This window comes from Cottoperca gobio, chromosome 11, assembly GCF_900634415.1.
Source record: "Cottoperca gobio chromosome 11, fCotGob3.1, whole genome shotgun sequence".
In the NCBI taxonomy this organism is placed as follows: Eukaryota; Metazoa; Chordata; class Actinopteri; order Perciformes; family Bovichtidae; genus Cottoperca; species Cottoperca gobio.
Window position 1 is genome coordinate 6463325 of NC_041365.1, and position 24567 is coordinate 6487891.

Sequence of the window (24567 nt, forward strand, 5' to 3'; positions counted from 1 at the left end):
CCTCCCCCTCCCCCTTTCTCTTCTATCTAGTAACTACGGCGACCACAAATATGCAGGCGGGTAGACGGCTGACACACCTGGATTACCTGCCCCCACCCATCTGTCTCTCGTTATTCCCCCGTCCTCCTCGCTTTGCTGCCACATCTCTGTGGTGTCTCCATCATCATTCATTCACCGTCCAGCTTCCTCCTCTTTCGCTCCTCTCCACATCCAAGCCAAAACCTTCTTATTATCATTTATCTGCAGACAGACAGGTTTTATGTGTTGTTTGGGGGGCAGTAAAAAGTCAGAAACATCCTTCTCATTTGTACATATTTGACAGGTTCTTCTCTGTGACTCCTCCAGCTGGTTTTAAAGTGTGTCTGTCATGACAATGATATGTTGCCGCTCACTAGTCTCACTTTCCAAATTACAAAAATTTGCAGCTCCCTCGTGATGGGTGTCTAATGGCGGCTGAGGAATGTGTGTTAGTGAGCATTTGACTTTACCATAGTACCTCAGCGTCTGAGCTCGTCCATCAACATCAGTTTCTCCAGACATGGCAACTCAGCGCTATGATAAAAGCAGTCTCTCTACTTTTATCTGATTGGCCATTGGTGAAGACGAAACAAACCGTTTACAAGCAGCTTTTCATGTCCCTTTTCATGTGCGTGTCTTGCATGTATATTTTATGACATTTCATGGCACCATATAGCATGTATAGGCATGTATTATAAACCCTCAGCCTCCAACTTGTACTTAGCTTGTTTGAACTGCATACTTCAGAAGCATGTGTTGGATGCACATGTTTGTTCACCATGTACAGCTCACACTCTGTGGACTGTAATTACGTCCCTTCAGCCTCAAGTTTGTCAATAAACTGTGGAGGGTGAAGATGAGGATTCCCAGCTTTCCTCAATGCCTCCTTCTCTGGGGCTTCTTCTACTGACGCTGTCCTCACCAGTCACTGGGCGAGAGGATGTGGATGTACCAGCGACACTGGTTTAGCGACGGATGGAGCGAAACGAGGAGGGGCGGGGGACATGGTGTTTTGAGCTCCAACCTGCCAGCCACAGGCATCAGTGTGTTTACGTAGGCCAAATCCCATAGCGATGTGTTCCTTTAAGCCCAGGGCCTGGGAAAGTTTGTGGAAAAAGCATTGAGATCCACTGTGGTGGAAAGGGTATTGTCTGGGCCGCTGATCCTGACTGCACCGGACAGAGAGAGGGGGATCAATCCTCGGAGAAGAGGTCAGGGGTGGGCTGAGGGGCGTTGGGGAAGGGCGGGGCACGTGGGCACAGCGGTATGCCCATCATTGTCCCCGAGCGAGCAAGTGAGCTGATTGGAGGCTAGATAAGAGATCAGCAGTGGTCCGATTCTGTCTGGCTCTGTCCATACCAATAAATATGCAAGCAGGCAGGCATGCATGTGGGATCACACACACATATACAGGTGTGAATGTGCCCTTTCTCACAAACACAAATCCCATCTCTGCTCCAGTTGTAGTTGGCATCTGTTGTTTACACAGCTGTTTTTGAATGTGTCTGCTTCTGGTCAATGTGATGTCTGACACCAGTTAGGGAAACACTGGGCTAATAAAGACACTCGTTGATAGAAGGTTGGCACTATCTGCCAGTGTTGTGGTGGCAGGCTACTGAATTGGCAGAGTTTGAGCAAAGCCACGCTTTTTCCCAGCATTCCTTTCCCTTATAAAAGATAACAAGCGATTGGACACTGCAAATATCTTGGGAAACGAAAGGCCTGGAGTGCAAAAACAGGATGGGAATTGACTTTGGGAGAATGTTTTGATCATGACGAGCAGAAAATCCGGGCGTCTAGAAATTGGCAATGTCTAAGCTAAGACCAAAGTGCAAGGCACGCTGGGAATTTATGGGCCTTTTGCCAAGGGAGAACAAAGCTGCCGCCGAGGAAGAAGGGTAAAGATAGACGTCTAAATTCAGATTATATTTGTGCTTTTTTTGTCATTACTGTTGTTGTCTGCTCTCTGTGACGGAATTGAGGTGTTCACTTCCTCGTAACCTACCCTCTACTTCCTGTTTCATGTCGGGCGGAAAAGGGGAATCCCGTGTTCTTTGGATTGGAATGATGTAGGAGTGCAACTAGGCGTATCCAGATGTAAATACTCTGTTTTCAGGATGTTGTTAACAAGATGAAAGATCCCCACCCCCCACCACCCACCCCCCACAACCCCCCCCCCCCCCCCCCCCCCCCCCCCCCCCCCCCCCCCCCCCCCCCCCCCCCCCCCCACTTGAACACTACTTATATCTCTTCCTGCTTTTCTTTATCAATAATGCCAACCGTGTCCTAGGAAAGCACACCGTGTTTACTTGTGACATGTTTGTTGCATATCATCCATCCATCAACTCTGACACAGCTGCTTCATTATCTGTATTTATTTAAGGATATTTAGTTTTCCTGTTATTTGGCTTTAATGAATTGTGAGTAACCATCCTCTCTGCTTTGTGCACCAGGTGGGGAGAGGACAGAAACTTTGATGGGACATCAAAAAATATTGGGTAAGTAGTTTCAGTGCGCAAACAAACCCATTTTCACAAACATTATGCTTTTTCTCATGAATAAAATAACCATTTGAAGGGACTGTTTGACCTCTGTACTAAATTTGACTAAACTTTCCTCTTCAGATTGCTGCCAACTCCTGGGGAAAGAACTGGGGAGAGAACGGCTTCTTCCGTATCGCTCGCGGTGACAATGAGTGTGAGATTGAAACATTTGTGATCGGTGTGTGGGGCAGGATCACAATGGAGGACATGCACAACCATCATCACCACCATCGTCGCCGACACATTTAGAGACGCAACAGATGTTAAAACCCCACAAAGACCTTTGTTTTTAATCCCACCTATCGATGTGTTTTACCCCCAGAGGAAAACCACACCCACAGTCACTTCAGCACATCCACTCACCCATTAAGCTGGCTGGGACATCCACACAATCAACCCCAGAGCCCCTGAACACTCTCTTTTTATACCTTACTTCACTCGTCTCCATCTTTTCCCTCCTCACTCTCCCTGTAACTCAAGGTTTATGGCACAAAAAAACTACGATAAACTCAACTAAACTAAAGCTCTTTTCTGTTGCCTTACAATTAGGCACATCGGGTACCAACTGATCCAAAGACCACAATTCCCAGAATCCTCAGCGTAACAACTGGTGAAACATTCATGTCAAAGTTGGCTGATGACAGATTGAGAACCTCAATCTGATCTTTTCTTCTTCTTTGTGCTTCTTTGTGCTTCTTTGTCAACCTGAACCTTTTAGTCTTTTCTAAATCTAGAATCCAGACAAACCCAATTTCAGAGGGACAATTTGGAAAAGAGGAAATACGAGAGCCAGATTATCAGACATCAGAGAGACACGCCCAGCCAAAGTGTGTAACATGATAATATATCATAGATGACTTTACTGACATTTACCTCTCAGCTATACGGAGGCACAGTGTGGATCATTCTCTCAGTTTTAGGGAGGACACTTGTCCACTTGAGAGGACACTTGTATGGACTTCGTAGCTGCAGGCGGTAGAGTTTCTCACACATTCCATTAACAGCGTAGAATCTGACCCTGCAAACAGTAAAAGATTTGAAGTGGAGTGTAACAAAGAACTCTGATGTAGGATTTTAAGAGGATTTAAAGTGCCAGAGACTATGACCTGTATTTAAAATGAGTCCCAACACCATTGGACATTTTAAAGCAATTTAATAATGAATCAGGCTTTATCTTCGACATGTTTGTACAGTCGGTACATAAAATTAAATATGTGGCCTGAAAAAAAAGATTAAGAGGCTAAAAAGATTGTAATGCCTTAAAGAAACTGAGTTGTTTTGACCACTGCGAAAGAAAAAAAGTGTTTGTGTATAGTAGTCTTAATTTGCGCCATTCTGTGTACACTGTTACAATTTGAGCGAAAGAAGTTTTTTTTTTGTTGCAGTTATATTGTGAAGTTTTATTTTACTACTTGTTTTTACCATGTACTGTATGTAGTAACTTTCATAACACACTCATCGCTTTTCTGCTTGTGCTTCTACATAGTTGTAATGTTTGACCACAGCGAGGAGGATGAGGGGAGAATACTGCTGCTAAAGTCCAGTCTGTGCTCCAGTATTTGACTGCAGAGTCGATAGTTTTATATGTAATAAACATGTAAAGTCACTTCTAACTTACGCAGAAACACTTCGAGTCACACAGGTTGCAGATAAGCTGTTTGATTTTATGGTCTCGTTTCTTTTGTTCTCTGCTAGAAAACTGAACATATTCCAACTTATCAGCTGTGTGCCTGTCTTTGCTACACCGCTTTATGATGTCTTTATTTCAATCAAACAGATCTTCAGATCTCTTTGGAGCACAGCTTGAAAAGGAAAAGCATGGTGTGTTATTACCACTTACCTTAAATTACATCCCGGTGGGGTTCAGCCGTAACTTCAAAAGGCTTTTTCCATTTCTATAGCATCACGTCTTGTGATCTTTAAGGTCCCTTTATCTAACTCCTTCAGGCATAGATAAGCAGATAAACGCAAAGAGAAAAGTCTGGATGGACAGGCAATGTGCAATGTTGTGGATAGATAAGCAGTTATTGTGTATCTCTCATGCAATGTACTGAATCTTTGCTTTCATTCTGAAGTGAGCGAGGACAGGGGAAGAAGACGAGCAGCCCGTCAACATTAGATGCACCACAGGTTTACAATAAATGGCACCAAGGACAATGTGAAACTGAGCTCTTTGGCCTAGAGAGAGATTATGTCAATCTTCTGTCGGCAGAAAGAAGCAGATTTCTTCTTTTATATATTTTCATCTGTGGGCATGTTGCTATAGCTCCTTTACAAGAGAGAAAAAGATCGAAGGACTAAACTTAAGTCGCTAGAACGTTTTGCAGTCCTCACTGAAAATGCACAGTATTGTTTCTTTCATTACAATTTGTTCCCACCAGACGTTGGGAATCCCTTAATATTAATTTATAGAAGACATTTCATGCATGAGTTTTGTACTTGTGTTACAAACACTGGTGCGTATCTGAGAAATGACAGTTGTCATGCAGAAGGAAGTATTGGAATCTGACCACAGCTAATAGAAACATGTTATTGTCAGTGTCCATTTATTTAGCTAACAGTACGTTGGATTAATGTTCATTCCGGTTCACTGTTAGTTTGGACCTAAGAGCTATATATGACACTGAATATGTCAAAGAGGGATACAAAAACAAAACGACCCACGTGCCACATTAATTAGGATTATTTTGTATTTGAGATGGGACCAATACTAACTATATTACTGAAGATTCTCTGCAACACACACATCTATTCCATAGAAACGTATCTTATTTTCAGCAATAGTTTTCGCCAACAACCCAACCTCTCCTCCAAAAAACCAAGGAGCTGCAGCTGCATCCACTCAGAAGTTGTGTATTTTACATAAAATCAACCACTCCATATTCACAGATGCGTAGACTTTATTTATGACAAGATGTGTAAATTATATACTTTTATTCCTTGTTTTCCTGTGCAATGTTGTATTATCTCTTTGTCTCTTTGTATTGTGTACATCAAATGCAATACCACGTTAGTGTTCACTTGTGCGGCACAATAAAGTCTTTCCCAAAACCACGTGGTCTCATTGTGAACACCTGTTTGTATTGTATCTGAAGTATTTAAACAAGGTGATATGATCAGGGGGGAAATGTTGTGTACAGTCTGCATGTATGTAGGTTAAATGGTTGAGAAGGTGTGTGATTTTTAGGAACATTAGGGATCAGTGAGCCACAATGGGAGGGACTTGGTGCGGGGTGTTCGGGGAGGGAGGGCGGGTGCTCCGGGTGGGATGAGGACAGTTTTTATAAGATCCTCCTGCGTCAGCATACTCTTCCATCACTGAGAGCAATAACTCTGACCATCAGTCAATTGGAGACCAGGCCAAAGAGTATGCATAATACTAATATTACACTTAAAACAATTAGAATTTGAATCATATGTTACATTTAACCAGCTGGAAGACAAATATATTTAGTTACAGGGAGAAATGCTATTATTCCTCTATTGAGGTCAGCATTTCTTTTTTTTATGTGTGATTTTGGGAAAAGAGGAAAGAGAGTCCCATTTTCTTTTGTTCTGTAGATGTTTTTCATGAAATAGCTCAAAAAAACCTCCCAAAATATATTGTTGTGTACAGATGACAAACTTTGAATACGTGTAAGTCTCAAAAACCTATAAAATATAGACTATTTAATTAGTGTTTACTCTAATTTCCCCAGTAAATATTTTCGTCAGGGATTTATGAGCTTAGACAATGAAGAAGATCTGATTGTAAAAGTTGTTAGAGTTGGTTTCCTAGATTGGACTTTATATTTTGTAAATGTATACGCAGCACTCTGGATCTGGCTTCAATGAATTTGGGATGTCTTGTAAAGTAAATAAGAAATTCTTTGTGTTTTCCTTTCGGCTAAAATGTCTAAAAGTTTATCACATTGAAAGAATGTAATAACCACTTAGCAAATTACTTCAATAAATAAAACCCCCCACCCCATTTCCCCCACCTTAAATTTGTTTTGGTACGTTTAGAATTTCTGTGTCCCACATAAACATCTGGGTGAACATCTGCCTCAGAGAGGGACAGTGGTCTAACATGGAGAGAGGACACCCTCCTGTTTGAAGTGAGAGAAATTGCAGGTCTGTAAAATTGGCCACATTTAGCAAATTGTCACATACATCAACAGGCTCCGTCAGTGAAAACTACCAGGTGTTATCACAGCACCATGTTCAGCGAACACTTCGGCTAATGGAAAGGTGAGCAGACGCCTCTGAGGGGTGACCTTCACCTTCACCTTCACCTTCACCTTGCATTCCTGCATCAAATGACTCACCTATGGAACTTTTTTTAATGAGATTCAAAGTATATCCATTGCTCATTTTAAGTTAAACTCCAACTGTAAGTGCACATTTGGTTCGTCCCAGTTTCTCTTGGTAATTGTGTCAATTTCACAATCTTATATTTAGTCTTAAAAATGTATTTTTCTTAAAGTGAGAGAAGCCTCCTCCTGAGATGAGATCATTTTACTTTTAATATACAGAGTTAATATTACACATATACTGTATAGTTTCTCTCTTGCATTAATGACAAGACAAATGTGTTTTGTTGTGTAAATGAAATTATGTTTGAGTTAAAATATACTCCAATTAAAATACCTTAGTGCCAATTTGCTTCCCTTGTTTTGGGAAAAATCATATTTTAGAACTTAAAATGTTATCATATACTTTTGAAAACTATTTTGCGATGTGATTTTCTGAGTTGATGAAGACCTGGAAACTATTAATACGTTTAATACGTACAGCTTTACAAAAACGTACTGTGTTAAAACATTGTGATCATTTCTCAGAACTTACTTTGTGCATATGTGAAGGTACAGATGAAATACCACCACCACCCTTCACTTCTTCAATGTGTACAACCCTGGTGCTATAAAACCTCCCATTGTAGTTCTGCAGTAAATAAATATCACTAATCATTTAGTTTCTAATTTTCTAATATGTTAACATTTGCCACGGGCTATTAAGACCTGGCCTGAGTGAAAGCGAAAGCTTTGGAGTGGGGTTATGAAAGAATCTGGAGAACAGCTCACAATATTACAGAGCTTATCTCTTCGCAGCAGCCACAGCGACCAAGTATGGAAACTTGGATCAAGGGATCTGTCCAGTGAATGTTTACAGTTCTCTCATTGTTTCTGCGTCACCGAGTAGCCAAAGCAATCATTAGCTACTGCTCCTCTCCTCCCAGCTGATGGAATGGACGAGTACCAAGAAAACGGAGGAAGCCACTGTTAAAGACAGGGGCAGTGAAACAATCAGAGGCTGGAGACCCCGCCCTGGGTCCCCCCCGGTCCAGGAACACGATCCTCTCCTCAGGGTCTGTCGTGCTGTATGTACTCTGCACACACATGCGGACACAAACAACCCTTTTTTTCCAGTGTGCTGTGTGTACTTGAGTGTATTTAGGGGGTGACAACAAACATGTTGTGGAAGATCATGCTGCCTGCCAGAGGCCCTTTCCCAAAAACAACAACCTAATAAAGAACATACATAGTTTCCTTGTCAGAAGTACTAAAGCAGAAATAAATGAAATAGCTTCAGGGGGAATCCTGAGACATATGGACTGTATACCTTATGTTCTCCGCTGTGTAGACTAATATGTCAACATTACATACCTTTCCACATTATATAAAGCATTCCCTGAGGGGAGACATTGCTTCAGTTGTCTGTGATAGTGGATTAGTTCAAATGTAAAGCGTTAGAGGATTATAGATAAATGATGGCTGTTTCTATCATTGATCTATATATGATAGATAATATATGTCTGATGCTTTGATCCTGATTCCACCTGTAATGCGAGGCCCACATCCCTCATCGAATCCAAGTGCTCTGCTCTAGTACTCTTGGTGGAGTGATTGAGTGCTGCCATCTTCTGGAGGCCTTTTAATACAGCTGCAAAAATCATACTAACATTTGAGGACCAGCTTTATTGAATGTGCCAAGTACAGTAAGATTATAAAAAAAGAAAATAGGAAAAGTGAAATAATACCAATATCCTGTTACAATAATTAGACACGTAATTATATTAAATTCCTCTTTGCTATCATCATGACTATTCCTAAAAAAAAGACATATTCACATTACAAGAACATAACTTTTAGAAAACATATTAAGCAGACCGTCAAAGGCCTCTGGGAGCGGCATCCGACGTCATCTCTTCAGTAGATCAGTCACTGCGTTGTGTTTGTCCTCGATTCAAAGTGGCCTTGTCCTCCTTTTTCCTTTGGACAAACCGTCTGTCTCCCTCTAGCGTGGGCCATTCCCCCTCCTGCATTCACACATTCTGTAGGCACATATGTAGAAAATACCTGCAACGCCCAGAGGCAATGTATTTAGTGACGTACAGTTTGTATTATAATAACAACATTACATAAATAAGTCTACTAACAAGAGTTTAACAATCTGGCTTATAACTTATATTAAGATTTCATTCAAACTATATCAATGGGACTAGAGATGGTTAAGTTATTAGGTTTTAGGAGATTGTCTAAATATTTGATAGTCACTTCTGAGGTTATTGCTTCTTCTTATCCCTCTGACAACTTTAATATTATTGGGCTTTATGTCTGGACAAAGGTTGTCCTTTCTCACCTGCAAAGAAGTTCATGAGCATGGCCACCCAGCCCAGTATGTAGGACCAGGAGAAGCGCCAGTCACCAAAGCGCCTCCCCAGGAAGTTGACTGTAACGCCAGTGTAAATGGCCATACCCAGCAGAACAAAGAAAGCTAAGGAGACAGGGAAGTACATGTCAGTTATGACTACGCTAAAGATAACTGTATGTTTGTGTGTTGATTCAGAAGAAAAGCGAGACTCACTTGAGACAAAAAACATGATTCCTGCAGCGAAGGAGCGGTTGAACCTTTCAAAGGAGGAGAAGTGAGCGAAGGACATGATTCCAGCGATGATGCCCGCAAAGCACGTCATTCCTGAAAGGATCATGAAGGCCCTGGTGGCATTCCAGTAAGCTTGGAGGAAACAGGTGGACATCATCAGATATAGCATCCTTATACATGTCTTAACAAACATATAATTACCTTTAAAGGAGACACATCGTGCTCATTTTCAGGTTCTAACGTGTATTTGGGTTTCTATTAGAACATGCTTACATGCTTTTATTATTCTCATACTGTCTATCTGAATTTAAATGTATCACCCTCTGTATCACCCTCTGCCTTTAGCGCCTGTCTCTTTAAATCCACCCTCCAGAAAAAGCTCAGTCTGCTCTCACTTGAATTAATCCTGACCTGATATCTGTCAGTGCAGAGAACTAGAAGCCACTGAGCCACCTTTTTAAGGGGCTTTTTATTGTTCGGTGTTGGGAACTTTTAAATTCTCTTCAGATATGATTTTAGTTTTTAACTCTCACTTTAACCAGTTCACCCCTCAATAATCAAATAATTCTGAGAAATCATCTCGTTCTTTTCATACTCAGCCCATTCCCCTGATAGAAACAAGAATGTCTCGATTGGTGTCTTGTTTGAAGGACATCCTGACGTCCTTACCTATACTGTCAGTCTGCATGTAGCACTTGTTGGACATGCAGTACCTCCACAGACCCTGGTGAGCATAGTTTCCAGAGACACGGTATTGCATCCAGTAGTCAGTTGCAGTAGAGACCACCAACAGGATATTACCAACAATAGCACAGAACAGGCCCCCTCCCATGAAGCTGTACATCTTGAGCTGAGATAACGGGGCCGCTGCAGAGCAACTGTCATGAAGGGAGGGAAAATCATGGAAGTTAAGGCTACTGCTGATACTGTAAAATCATATTTGGCAATTCATGTACTACACACACATGTTCACACACAGACTTCTAGTGTCTACAATCAAATTTAGGACATTTCTTAATACAAGGATAATAGATTAACACCAGACATGCAAACTTAAAAGGTTGGATATATAATTGCTCAAATAAAAAGACTGTATGAATTAAAATATGTTCCTAACATGGCACTATATGTGTACAATGACATCCGGATCCGGAAAAAAAAAAGTCAAATTAAATACTTAAACTTTCCATTTGGAGCTCTGTTTGAAAACCACACATAATGCCAGCCAATCATAAAACCGTTCCACAATAAGGGCAAAACTATAAGAAACAAACATCCAAATATTACTCCATATATGAACTTGTAACAAGCACACTTGTAGTTGCTTGAACTCTGGGATTTGTAATTAACATACTCTATCAGCAAACTATGAATCGAACATATTTACCTTTTCTTAAGAGGAACCATCCCTATTAGTTGAACAGATTAGAGTAAACGCTGTGATGTTGCTGTTTGTTGTACCCTCTTCCCAATCCTCATGTCACACCAGTGCTTGTTCAGCTGTAATGAGGTTTTATCTGATTCTGCTCGCCTCATCATAAGTGAAAATGTATTGCTCGGATACACACACAAAAAACACTCTGAAATTTGATCCCTTACCTTGTTTCTGGAAATACACCCTCTGGGCTGCGCACCAGGTAGAGATAGAAACGGCTGAGGGGGGAAAGAGAGAGAGAGAGAGAGAGAGATGTTGCTCACTTGGGGGAAAAGAGAGGGAGTCACAGACAATACTACACCCAAAAACGTTGTCCCCTCCTTTTTCTGTCGATGAAAGCAAAATCCTTTGCAGCAATCAGTCTCCCTGTGTGGGATGCACTTGAATGAGACACCGCAGGGGCCACAGTGCATGTGACCCCTGTACATTTTAGTCTATGTCTGGGTGGGGTTTGTGGGGCCGTAGAAAAGGGGTGATGGTGGTCCATGTTTTTTTTGTTGTTTTTTTTGTTTGTTTATAAATGGTGTGCTCTAGAACTGGGGATGTGCATAGGTATGCAGGACTGTCTGGGTCAATGCAACATGCTGAAACATACACTTTTCTTTCAGTGTTGTGACACTGTGGCGGTGTGGAGGGACACATATAGAGGCAGTGCTCGATACAGACAGTGTCTCTCTACGTCTACTATAGAACTGTCTAACTAAGATAAAATATTTAACATATGTTTGTGTCCTGAGATCTGTACAGACTGTAGGACTTAAAATGAATATTTAGAAAGTTAACATTTTCAGCAGCTAATGTGACTCAAAAGCACAGACGATATATACTCTCTCTCTCTCTCTCTCTCTCTCTCTCTCTCTCTGTCTCTTTCTCTGTCTCTCTCTCTCTGTCTCTCTCTGTCTCTGTCTCTCTCTCCCTCTCTCTCTGTCTCTCTCTCTGTCTCTGTCTCTCTCTCTCTGTCTCTCTCTGTCTCTCTCTCTCTCTGTCTCTCTCCCTCTCTCTCTCTCTCTCTCTCTCTCTCTCTCTCTCTCCCTCTCTCTCTCTCTCTGTCTCTCTCTCTCCCTCTCTCTCTCTCTCTCTCTCTCTCTCTCTCTCTCTGTCTCTCTCTCTCTCTCTCTCTCTCTCTCTCTCTCTCTCTCTCTCTCTCTCTCTCTCTCTCTCTCTCGCTCGTTCTCCTGCTCTCTACCTCTCAATACAATTTAAAGTCATTTGAAATGACTTTATTGGCATGACGTAAGACTATGATTAGTGATAAGGCTGACATTTAATGTAAATTAGGCAACTGTTAGCATACTCTCAAAAGATGCAAACACAGAATGACGTAATACTTGCCACAGAGCAAGTATTACAAGATGACCTTAAAAAAGAGGACAATTTGTCTCCTCAGTGCAGTAACAGCTGTGAGTGTAGAAATAACAGATCAACGCCGGCAATTAATAATATTAATAATATAGTCTTTTTTTCCAGACTTGAAGCTCCTGGGTAAATTGGATAGTCAACCGAAAAGACTAGAAAATGGATAAAGCACAATACTTTACCATTTAGATCTATTGCTTTTCCTGAGGCTTCTTACATTTCTAAAGTTTATCAAAAAAACTTTAATTTATACCGAATCAAGGATATGACATTTGAATTGTTGAAGCAAATTTGTGATTTGTAATACTGGGCTATATAACCCTTTTTTAAACTAATTATTATAAGTGATTCTTTTTTATTACTGATTTATCCATCTATATGACTTTTTTTGGGGGTCATTCATCATTTAGCATATTAGTTATGTCAGTAAGTTCTGAAAAATGTCATTGAACTGCACACACGGTCAGTGATCACGAAAGCCACTCTGATCAATCAGGACCCCTTTCTCCCCCTGCTACAATCCTTTCCAGTTACTGCCACCAGGTCAATGCTATAAAGTCCCACCAGCCCAGAAAAACTAAAAATAATAAATTCCCTCTGCCATTATCTCCCTGAACAGATTAAAACAGCCTCTGTACCCTGACCTGTTAACACGGTTCTTGTCAACTGGAGTTTTAACAGTTTTAGTCCTATTTTACAGTATGTCTCTGTGTGTGTTTCTTTATGTGTTTTTAAATGTGTTTTATATGTGCATTGTTTGTTTGATGTTGAGCGCTGTCAAAAGGGAATTTATGTAGCTTTGTGTCGGACAATAAAGTTTATCTTATCTTATCATAGTATGTCAGAGCACAAGGTCTTGTTTTGTCCAACCAACAGTCCAAAACCCAAAGATATTTTATTTACAATGATTTAAAATAGAAACAAGCAGCAAATCCTCTTATTTAATTCATGTTGGGTAGAATAAATGTTCTGACAATTTACCTTACACAGGCCCATTATCACCTTTAAATATATAATTTTACACATATGATCTTATGATCTTATCTTTATCAAACATTAAATATACCTGTATCAAAAACAGATCATTCAGGGAGAAACATATTTTCAGTGGTGTGCTTGAGACGAGAAGACAGACATCATGGTTGAACATGGGATCTCTTGAGCTTCTTTCTGGAAAAAGGGTTGACCTCTTATGACCCGGAAGCTGACGCCAGACCCGAGCTGTTCCATCGGCGGAGTAAAGATGGCTGACCAAGGCGCCGCAGATCCTGGTAATAACAACAATAATAAACATGAAGAAGCGGATGGAACTATTATTAAGGTCACAGTAAAAACCCCTAAAGACAAAGAAGAAATCGCCATCGCAGAAGATGCCTCTGTCACTCAGGTTAGTCGATTTCGCAGGTGGGGAGCTGCCTGCTCTAACGTCATGCCCCTGCCCACAACTTCAGCTAGGAAGCTAGCTAGCCGTGTTAGCATTTGTCGTCACTCTTACCGGCTAACTGATAGTGTGTGAAATCAAAGATGTTGTGTGTAATGCAAGTATTACTGCTTGGGTCAAGAGCTGTTCGGTGTTATTAACGTTGTTGACATCCAATAAAGTGATATAACCACGTTAATATGTGTAGTGGCTAACCGGCTAGCCAGCTAATGGTTAACAGTTAGCTAGTTCGCTAACTCAGCTTGCGAGCTAAGCCAACGTTAGCTAATCTGTAGCCAAACAAGTGTCAGCTGACGGGCTGTACTCAAGCAATAATGGCCTGATAGAACCGTGGAAGTGGTTTTGGACGGAGGATATGCTAAATCGCTTTCATTTCCCAATTCTGTTCGATGGCTTAGAAATATGCTAAAGCTTGCTATCACTCTAGAACCTTCTCACTGCTGCCACTGAGTCATTCAGCTTTCCAGGGAATATACCTTACTCTCAGAGCTACTGTTGGCTTGGCGACGTGTTACAGTGAAACCATAATGCGATCCATTCAGACAGAACTGTTTCTTTAGCTTTGTTTGCTGTTTTAGTCAAGTTATTGTCGTTATATTGTGGTCCTAAGTAGCCATTTTTATCTGGTTGTGTGTGCATGTTCAAACATTGGATTTGGATCTCTCACTTCCAAGTGTGTGTGTGTGTTGTCATCCTATTCTACATGTAGCTGTAAATTAGATAATGAGACCATTTAGATTTTTTTGAGTCGCACATTTTTAGTGATGTCCACATGGCTGTGAAATTGTTAAAGCTGGGTAATATATCGCATAACAGCATTCTTTGTTCTCTATTATCGGATCCTCGTCAACTACCACAAAGTGGTTTCTAGTCTTCCAGGGCAGCACACATGCATAATAATACAAGTCAACAGCTATTTAAAATAACTCATTATCAATATAACAAGAAAGACACAAATATAATCTAAAACTAAACAAAAATAAGGACATCTATGTGAGATTCATTAGCTTTTGATTTAGTGACATTTTATAAGAAATTCTCCTTTTGATCTTGTGTCTCTCATTTGCTATCTTGAAATTCATATCCTATGTAAATGTTAAAAGTTGACTGTATAGCCCACATCGACATAACGCATGTTGGATTGCAGTTTTAAGATAAGATATCTGTTATTTACAGTGGAAATGTCAGATGTAACGAGAGCAGCTTCCTATAGGATAAGACCATTTTCTGTGTGAATTATACTTCATACACTAGTCAAAGAGTAACTGTGATTTGGCAGATTTGTTGAGTGTTAAGACCGCTGTTAATAGGATAAGTACAGAGGACTTTCTTGGAAATTGGAATTTAAGGCCTGAAGGTTGCAACAGAACAGAAACAAATTTGAGCAGCACTACTGAGGTGTAGCTGTCTTATTCTTGATATTATCCTTTTTAATTTCCTGTTTCTTTCTCACCTCGTTTCCCCTTTTGTCCCGCGATCTAATCTCTCTTAATTTCTCTTAATTTCTTGCTGTCTTTTAGTTCAAAGAAGAGATCTCGAGGCGGTTCAAAGCCAAACAGGACCAGTTGGTTCTGATTTTTGCAGGGAAGATCTTGAAGGATGGCGACAGCCTCAGTCAACACGGCATCAAGGATGGCCTGACAGTTCATCTGGTCATAAAGACAGCACACAAGTAAGGCTACATTATCATTCAAAGCATGTTCAACAGATTGTAGCAATGATGCTCGCCTTGCAATGTAATCTTAGTGTGGAATTCAGCGAACTGCAATTGTTGTTGCATTAATGTTTAACTAAGTGCCCAGACACACTTTACAATTTACTACATTTCTTTAAATTATCTCTATAGGGCAGGAGATGGCGGTAGCACCTCTGCTTCTAGCTCGACCTCCACTCAGGCAGGCAATACCTCCACTTCAAGTCCAGGTACCAACTCCTCCTCCACAGAAGGCTCTACTAGCACTGCCGCTCCATCCACACAGACGCCCAACATACTGAGTGAGTCCACCTGTGTGTAACTATATACATTTAACACCCACTATTAAGTTCTGCTCCACAAAGAAAATGTGTGTAACCATCTGGCCTCCCTCAGCTGGCTTCGGTGACCTAGCCGGTCTGTCTGGACTGGGCATGGGCTCAGCTAACTTCATGGAGCTGCAGCAGCAGATGCAGAGGCAGCTCATGTCCAACCCAGAGATGCTTTCTCAGATCATGGAGAACCCGTTGGTGCAGAACATGATGTCCAACCCAGACCTGATGAGACAGATGATCATGGCCAACCCTCAGATGCAACAGCTGATGGAACGCAACCCTGAGATCTCCCACATGCTCAACAACCCTGAGCTCATGAGACAGGTAAAGTAAATGGAGAGGGGCTGAATGGCACTTAGATAATTAGCACAGGTATGACTACAGTAGGTAACTTTAACTGACTATCCTCCTCTCTCCTTTATCTCACCAGACCATGGAGCTAGCCAGGAACCCAGCCATGATGCAGGAAATGATGCGGAACCAGGACCGGGCTCTGAGCAACTTGGAGAGCATCCCAGGGGGTTACAACGCATTGCGGAGGATGTACACAGACATCCAGGAACCCATGTTCAGCGCTGCCAGGGAACAGGTATCTGTTCGTGATTGTTTACTGATCAAAATCCTTGTGTTAATCCTCAGCATTTGTTTTCACACATTCTACAGTATAATCGTTGTCTGGTGTTGTTCGCCAGTGTTGCGTGGACAACTATATTTCAATTTGTTTTCGTGTTTTTCAAATGTGTCCAATCTCTTTCCCTGTAGTTTGGTAGCAATCCATTCTCAGCTCTAGGTGGGAACTCTGAGTCTGGTGCCCAGCCATCACGGACAGAGAACCGGGAGCCCCTGCCAAATCCATGGGGGCCACCAAATTCTTCTAACCCATCTGAGAGTGGAGGGACCACCACAGGAAGCACTAGCACCACTGGGGGCACTAACCCCAGTGTGTCTAATCCTCTGGGCATCAATCCTGGCAGCCTGGGCAATGGTAAGACAGAGTGGGCTATGGTTCTCAATACACCTGATTGCTAAGTCATTTATTTACCTAGCTGTATTCACATACACATGAATAAACTCTTTTCTGTGCGTTGCAGGGATGTTCAACAGCCCGGGCATGCAGAGTCTAATGCAGCAGATCTCGGAAAACCCTCAGCTGATGCAAAACATGCTGTCTGCTCCCTACATGCGCAGTATGATGCAGTCACTCTCTCAAAACCCAGAGTTGGCCTCCCAGGTATGACAGAGAAAGATGTGTGTGCACACACGAAGACATTTACTGTGCATACACATTCACAGATATCATATTACATCAAATCCTTGTTATTTAGATTCAAAGCTTCCTGATACGTCTTTGTTATTCAGGTTGTGTACCACTCAGGGAAGCGATTGATTATGTTGAACTCTGCCGTTTGTAATGAATTGTAAATAGTAGGATCTGGCTCGGCCTGTAGTGCATTAGACCAATAAGCCCAGCTATTTAGTGCATACTCAACAGAGTAATCCCTTTTTGCATTTGCAGCAAATGTAATGAAGAATAATCAACAGAGCTCTGATTTTATTTGGTTCTAACAAACAATGCTGTCGGGCAAACCAGAACAACTTTACAGGGAGACTCCAAAGCTTTTATTTCCGTTATTCAACATTTTGCTAATTAAAGTGCAAAACCATATATAATTTAAACCACAACTCTTGTGAGTAAGAATCATAGGCAGATGTGAAATGACACATAACCTTGACTGTCTTTCCTTTTCGCTCTGTACCAGGTTTTGATGAATAACCCCTTATTTGCTGGAAACCCACAACTGCAGGACCAGTTCAGATCTCAGCTGCCCATCTTTCTACAGCAGGTACCACACACATTTTAATCTGATAACTCGTTCCTTTTCTCTCCCGATAAAACACAGACAGTCCCAGTGTCAAAGAATGGTACTGATTGACCCATAGAGGGCAATATACTGTAACAAGCTTTGATCCAGGTGATAAGAAATGTCTGCACATTCTGAACATTTTTGTCTCTAGGATTGTAGATATCTGCTATACATTTTTTCCTACCAGTTAAGATGTTGCCGATAAGCCACGAGTCATTTTCTCATAAACTCAAGTTAATAATTCCTTTGGCATTTGTCAAGTACGTGGTTTAGGTGTGCCTTTTTTTCTTTCCACAAAGTTAAGATACAGTAACTGTTCATCAGTTGGCTGCCGCTAACCATTATTTTCATTATCAATTTAATCGGCAGATTATTTTCTTGATTATTTGATTGGTCTATGAAATGTCAATTTGTTGTCCAAGGTTTAGTCAGTCTAAATATATTCAGTTTAATATGATATGATATGATATGATGGCTGAAAAGAGCATTTACTGCCATTTTTGCATAAATAATTACTCCAACTCCAAGTAGTACTTTTCTGTCGTTTGACTAATCGTTGCAGCTCTACATAATTGATTGCTACACTCTCTGTTTGGTTGCAGATGCAGAACCCAGAAGCCCTGTCAGTGATGACCAATCCCCGGGCCATGCAAGCTCTAATGCAGATCCAACAGGGTCTACAGACACTGCAGACAGAAGCACCAGGCCTCATGCCTAGGTATGCTCTCACTGACAGATAGACATATACATGTTGCTTCTTTTGTAGATGTTGATTTCCCGACTCTTTGTTCTTTTGGCATAGTTTGATGACAGGTGGAGTTCCTGGTGGGATGCCTGGTGGGATGCCAGGTGGAATTCCTACTGGGATGCCTGGTGGGATGCCTGGTGGGATGCCTGGTGGGATGCCCGGTGGGATGCCCGGTGGGATGCCCGGTGGGATGCCCGGTGGGTTCCCTGGTGGGTTCCCTGGTGGGTTCCCTGGTGGGTTCCCTGGTGGGATTCTTAGTGGGATTCCTGGCATACCCACAGGTGGAGGCATGCCCACAGAGAACCCAGCCTCCTCACCCAGCAGTGCAGGAACAAACGACGCCCAGCAGCAGCTGATGCAACAGATGCTCCAGATGTTTGCCGGAGGAGGTGGAGGAGGAAGTGGAGGAGGAAGTGGAGGAGGAAGTGGAGGAGGAAGTGGAGGAGGAAGTGGAGGAGGAAGTGCAACGGTACAAACATACACATGCACTGATATTACATCCTTCACACCTGTATGATTTATTTTTATTTTTAATTCCATTAATTTCCCCCCCTGCAGCCCCAGACCCCAGAGGTGCGGTTCCAGTCCCAGCTGGATCAGCTGACCTCCATGGGCTTCATCAACCGCGAGGCCAACCTGCAGGCCCTCATCGCTACTGGAGGAGACATCAACGCCGCTATCGAGAGACTGCTGGGCTCACAGCCCTCGTAAAGACATACAGTACATACTGACACACAGACACGTGCATACAAACATACCTAACTCATAAACACACCCAGCATCTACAGAGAACCAAGAGAAATTTAAGTGTATTGTCCCAAACTTTACAGAAGAAGCTTGGGCAGGATCTGTAAGACCCTCATTCTACATCTGTTTCTCAGATCATTCCCTAGTCCCCATACTTTTTGGCGTCATCCAACCAGATCTCTGTCCCAGAGTGCTGATGTATAGCCGGACTGAACCAATCTCACCTTGAGGGGTGTTCTGGTGCAGAGGAAAGGAGCGAAAACCTCTCCTGAAAAGGGACTCCCAACCATTTCTTCATTCATTGTTTTCTTCCCATTAAACTGGAGTCGAGTGTTGCAGACAAATATTTGCATAATACAGATTAAACCCATGTGATGTGATTGGCTGTTGGCTCTGTTTCACACACAGCCATTGTGATGCAGTTTGTTAGCATTTATCTAGCAGATCAGTACATGAACATTTTCTGGCATACAGACAGTAATCCTGAATAAGAACAGGAAGATATCTCGTCCATACAGACGTTCAACCCCATTCCTCCCTCTTTCCCCATTCTCAAGATTCTACATAAATAGCTGTTTTTGCCCGACGACTTTTAACTATTTATTGCAAGCGCTTAAGAAGATGACGCCCTCCACACTTCCTTAAACTTGTAATTTGTCATTCCAAAAAAGAGTGCCCACTCACAGGTGCACAGTGTCTTTTCTTTCTGAGGCGCCGCTGCTGTGCCTTCTGTCCTTCCCTGCCCTATAAGAGCATTGTCGGCAAATGACACCCTCTCTCTCCCCCCCCCCCCCCCCCCCCCCAAATTCAGTGGGTCAATTAGAAACTCCAAATAATTCCACACAGCATCATCAGGGTCTGTAACCATAATCAAATCTCACATTGTAGCAGCGCCGAGGCAGAGGACGCTGTTAGGATAAATATGTTTGAAACCTACAAGCTTTCCTTTCATTTAAATCTGATTCTTCTTGTTTTATTATATATTTCTTATTTTTTTGAGGTGCAGTTAGTACCTAGAGATAATTATGATTTATCTCGAGAGAAAAAAATAAACGTGGAAATCAAGTGAGTTAAAGTAAATGAATAAATAATGGAAAGGCTTTACAAACAATTATGGTATGGAGGCCCCATACATTTCTAAAAATCAAGCTCTAGGTTGTCTTATTTTCTTTTTCCTTTCAAAATCTCAGCATTGTAGTTGTGGTAACCTTGGCAACTGCTTCTATAGCTTTGCTTTGTCTGTTGACCTCAGCTGAAGAAAAAATCCATCTCACAATTGAACATGTTGAAACTAACTTTTAACAGTACTGTACTAAAAAAGAATAAAACATGGTCAAAAACAGTCTACGCCCTGTGTCAGGTGATTATAGCCTTGTGATGGTGTAGATAGGAGTCTGTAGCTTTCCATTCATATACATGTTCTGCTCTTGAAGTTCATATAAAGTAATTACATTTATGATCTGCTTCTGTTTGTCGTTTAATATGAGAATGTTGCTTATTGAAATGTAAGACTTTATTTTACAGATGCCATATTCCCCGATAGTTTCATAGTAAGGAACTTATATGTAACCCTTAATTCATAGGCACGTTTCTGGAAAAGTAATCCGTACATTTACCACACCTTCTTCTCTTTTGATCCTTAGAGAAAAGTTGTAATAATTATAGGGTTGTTTTGTAGATCATGCAAAAACAAAACTTTGTAAACAGGGAAGCATGACATGCAACAAAGTTTTGAGTATAAGATTTAGAATATGAAATGACTAGGGAATGAACAACTGCCTCTGCATATTGTCTGTCTTCACTATAGTTGCTACCAAATTGCATACTTCACAGAAAATAATCAGTTAATTATGTATGGGCCTGTAAAATAAAACGTTTCCCAATTTTATATTGAACAATATTGTCATGGGAGGAATGAGTATTTTAACCTGGGGGGAAAAAAACTGATAACCTTTTAATATTTCCAAGTGATTTATATTAATGTTTTCAGGCTGTGCTAAACATTTATTCTAACATTAATACCACAGACCAAATCAAATCTCTACCCTCATCCCTGTAGGCATCAGACAAGTGGCAAAATGGCGTTGTGTTCAGGTACACAGATCCACCTGTTGGGTCAGGTTTATTGTCATACAAACGAAAGGATGGGTGGAGTCTTTTCCTGATGACTACCTGCCAGTGGTTCTACCTGTTCCACCTGCTCTCCTCCCCCCCAACCCTCCCTCGGGTGTCAGCTGATGAGGGATCGGCAGGCGACAGGACGCTGGCCTGCCTTGTCCGTCTGTCCTCAATCACAAGCTACCCTTATCCACGGATAAAGAAGGAAGCGGGTGGGAGCAGCTCAACCTGTTCTATTTTTCTCCTCCTTTTTCACCTTTACTCTCTCTCTCTCTCTCTCTCTCTCTCTCTCTCCACACTGGAGAGGATTTATTTTTCTTTCTCTTGTTTATTTTGTAAAACTCTTCTCAACTTTGGAAACGAATATTGATAGTGGCTTCAGGATATTTACCAGTGAGCCATCGCTACCGAGTGCAGCATGTCGTCTGATGAGTCATACAATTTTGTCTTCAAAGGTGAGTTTACCTGCGCTGTGACTGTGTGAGAATAGATCAAAGTTATATGGCGTGTATTACTTCTGTAGACGATAAACAACAATGCAAATGGTTGTAACTTCTCCACTTTCTGGGGGAGACAGGGAAGGAAGTCAAAGAGGAGGCGGTGGCTTTCTGTCCATTTGGCTGTAAAACCATTTGACCAAATTAAGAAACCTCTGACATTTCCCACGACATTTCGACTGTTATGTGTTTTTTTTATATTATCCAAACCACCTATGATTCCATTCATTCCAAAGTAAAGTCAACTACACAGTGTCTGGTGTCTCATGAGGGTGACATCAAGTCTGCACGTGTTGAGATAAAAGAGATAGAAGTGTTAAAGTATAAAAGAAGTATTCATAAGATTTATCACAAGTTTTAGTTTTGACCAATTGACAGTTCTATTGTTGGACTCCGTGTGTCATAAAAATCATTTTAAAAAGCCCAAATGTGTTAATCAGACTCACTATTTTTATAATAATTGAATTTCAGCTTCTCCTGTCTTTGCTTGTTTCAGTGGTTTTGATCGGGGAGTCTGGCGTAGGAAAGAGCAACCTTCTGTCTCGCTTCACTAAGAATGACTTCAATCACGACAGTCGCACCACCATCGGCGTCGAGTTCAGCACGAGGACTGTTCAGCTGGAGAACTACACCATCAAAGCCCAAATCTGGGACACAGCAGGGCTGGAGCGCTACAGGGCTATCACCTCAGCGTGGGTACACACACACACACACACACACACACACACACACACACACACACACACACACACACACACACACACACACACACACACACACACACACACACACACACACACATATACATGAGTAATAGAAACTAAATAAAAGAGGTGAGAATTCTCACATGAGTTTTGGCTCACACACTTGTCGCAATTTTAAGTAAAACTGATTTCAGTGCAGGTGATTAACAGTTACACGTCCGTCACACATTTTTGCAATGAGCAGAGAGCTTCCAGTTTGAATAATTATATCTAACTCTCATATGATTGGACTCAGGTATTACAGGGGAGCAGTCGGAGCACTGTTGGTCTACGACATTAGCAAGCACCTGACCTACGAGAGCGCAGATCGATGGTTGAAAGAGCTGTTCGACCATGCCGACCCTCACATCGTGGTCATGCTGGTGGGAAACAAGAGAGACCTGGATAACCTCCGTACCGTGCCCACAGAGGAGGCCAAGGACTTTGCAGGTCAGTTATATAACTGGGCATATCTACAAGTGTGTTTATAGCTCAGTATTGTAAATATGTCAGTGTTTGATGATGGTGATCTTTGCTTTCCTTGCTCTCCCTCCTTCGGACAAACCCAGAGAAGAGAAGTCTGATGTTCATAGAGACGTCAGCGTTGGACTCCACCAATGTCGAACATGCTTTCCATGAAGTCCTCACAGGTGTGTACAGTTGGCCATCAGTACGTCCCCTGTGAAAGACTTACTGATGCAAACATGGCGTCTTTGTTTCATTATTTCCAGCGATCCATAAGAAGGTGGCCAGCAGAGAGGTGACCCGCGGCTCCATCAGTGCCGTGACCCTGTCCAACCCCATCGGACCCATCGGCGAGGCACAGGAGAAGAGTAGAAGCTGCTGCAAGAACTCCTAATAGACTGCTGCCCTGTTTACATCTGCCCACGTTGAACAAACATAACGCTTGTGTGTCCTTGAAGTCGTGTGTCACACCCCATTTAAAGAGCGAGGTACCTGCTTGACACTTGAGCAGTCAGTGTGCAAACCTCTTTAAACATAACAGTTGTACAGAAAGTAACTCAAAAACAATAGATTACGATGAGCAAATATGGAGAAAATCTGTATTTTATACGCTATATTTCTTGTGGTGGCTAAGGGGCAGGTTTTACTACAAATAACTGTGCAATCTTTTCTTATCCTCATGTTTTTTAAAGATACGTTGTAAAGTTGTTTTGCTTTTATAAAGAAATGCACTGGGATTCCCTTGGAATATATTATTATTTAAGTTATTATGTCTGCATGTAATTACCACAGTAAGACATGAATTTATTATCTGCATTCGACACATTATCTAACCTGGATGAGGGACTCGAAGAGAGGGCTGTTGTCAGATAAAGACAGCGGTGGAAGAAGAACTCAAAACATTTACTTTAAAAAAACAAAAGTAGTCAAACAACTCTGTTACCAGTAAAAGCCCTGCAAAATGTTATCAGCAAAATATAGTTAAAGTATCATTAATCATTATGCAGGTTGTCCGTATTACACTATTGTATACTGTATATAGCAGTATATTAATGGGATGCATTAACGTGTAAACAGTGTTTAATGTGGGAGCTGGTTAAGCTGAGGCAAACGTTAACTAATTGATATACTATTGGGTAGTTTAATCTATAAAAATGCATAATATTTTATTTGTTAATCATACATTTTGCATCTGAAATCTGGACAGGCATCTAGAGATAACAAATAAATGTTGTGGATTGAAAAGTACAATATTTTCTTCTGTAAAAGTATAACGCCAATTTGTACTGAATTGCAGTACTTGAGTAAATTCACATAGTTGCTTTATATACTGAATAAAATATCTGTCATATAGAGCAGCAGTGGTTCTTAACCTGCCGATCGGGGACCCCACAAGGGTCATGAAATGATGTAGAAAATAGTCTACTACACAATATTACATGCAATTACTGATTCATTCTCTCACATCTCGTAGACATGGACATTGTTGAGGTTTGCTAGTAGATTCACATCAAGGGGTCACACTCAAAAACAGCTGGGAACACAGCTGCTCTATTATGGCTGGAAGGTGTTCGCCTCTCCTCGGCCTGTAGATGGCAGCGCTGATGTTCCGTGTTGGAGTCATAGCATCAGTACCGTGTTGTGTTATGCATTTGTGTGCTCGCTCAGTTCCTGATTAACACTAGTCCGACTCATGCTG

The 24567-nt window shown here is 41.6% G+C and overlaps 4 protein-coding genes across 4 annotated transcripts in view; 3 read left to right on the forward strand and 1 right to left on the reverse strand.

Moving 5' to 3' along the window:
* The window catches only part of tinagl1 (tubulointerstitial nephritis antigen-like 1), a 22203-nt gene extending 16588 nt beyond the window's left edge, over positions 1-5615 (forward strand). Inside the window, 3 exon segments of the mRNA XM_029443090.1 lie at positions 2472-2503; positions 2506-2516; positions 2643-5615. Coding sequence (XP_029298950.1) covers positions 2472-2503; positions 2506-2516; positions 2643-2810 — 211 coding nt within the window. The 3' untranslated portion in view covers positions 2811-5615.
* Positions 5616-8837: 3222 nt separating this feature from the next.
* On the reverse strand, positions 8838-10269 carry LOC115015866 (lens fiber membrane intrinsic protein-like). The gene is made up of 4 exons (XM_029443474.1): positions 10095-10269; positions 9408-9557; positions 9183-9317; positions 8838-8899 (listed from the first exon to the last, which is right to left on the reverse strand). The coding sequence occupies exons 1-4, from the start codon at positions 10267-10269 to the stop codon at positions 8838-8840; spliced, it is 522 nt and encodes a 173-aa protein (XP_029299334.1).
* A 3104-nt stretch (positions 10270-13373) lies between these two features.
* Positions 13374-20387, forward strand: LOC115016218 (ubiquilin-4-like). Its single transcript, XM_029443915.1, has 11 exons — positions 13374-13603; positions 15178-15329; positions 15504-15652; positions 15747-16009; positions 16116-16274; positions 16448-16670; positions 16777-16916; positions 17446-17529; positions 18153-18268; positions 18353-18767; positions 18857-20387. Exons 1-11 carry the CDS (start codon positions 13409-13411, stop codon positions 19007-19009), a joined length of 2049 nt encoding a protein of 682 aa, XP_029299775.1. The 5' UTR covers positions 13374-13408; the 3' UTR covers positions 19010-20387.
* A 736-nt stretch (positions 20388-21123) lies between these two features.
* LOC115016034 (ras-related protein Rab-25-like) lies at positions 21124-23969 on the forward strand. The gene is made up of 5 exons (XM_029443702.1): positions 21124-21165; positions 22039-22352; positions 22660-22853; positions 22973-23053; positions 23135-23969. Exons 1-5 carry the CDS (start codon positions 21124-21126, stop codon positions 23260-23262), a joined length of 759 nt encoding a protein of 252 aa, XP_029299562.1. The 3' UTR covers positions 23263-23969.
* Positions 23970-24567: the final 598 nt, after the last annotated feature.

Coding starts and splice junctions, on each gene's coding strand:
- LOC115015866 (XM_029443474.1), bottom strand. CDS start 10,269: ATGTACAGCTTCATGGGAGGGGGCCTGTTCTGTGCTATTGTTGGTAAT. Junction 9,558..10,094: donor CATGCAGACTGACAGTATAG/GTAAGGACGTCA, acceptor GTTTCCTCCAAG/CTTACTGGAATGCCACCAGG. Junction 8,900..9,182: donor GCTCATGAACTTCTTTGCAG/GTGAGAAAGGAC, acceptor TGGGCGTTGCAG/GTATTTTCTACATATGTGCC.
- LOC115016034 (XM_029443702.1), top strand. CDS start 21,124: ATGGCGTTGTGTTCAGGTACACAGATCCACCTGTTGGGTCAG. Junction 21,166..22,038: donor AGATCCACCTGTTGGGTCAG/GTTTATTGTCAT, acceptor ACCAATTGACAG/TTCTATTGTTGGACTCCGTG. Junction 23,054..23,134: donor TTTCCATGAAGTCCTCACAG/GTGTGTACAGTT, acceptor CATTATTTCCAG/CGATCCATAAGAAGGTGGCC.
- LOC115016218 (XM_029443915.1), top strand. CDS start 13,409: ATGACCCGGAAGCTGACGCCAGACCCGAGCTGTTCCATCGGCGGAGTA. Junction 13,604..15,177: donor AAGATGCCTCTGTCACTCAG/GTTAGTCGATTT, acceptor GCTGTCTTTTAG/TTCAAAGAAGAGATCTCGAG. Junction 16,917..17,445: donor ACCCAGAGTTGGCCTCCCAG/GTATGACAGAGA, acceptor GCTCTGTACCAG/GTTTTGATGAATAACCCCTT.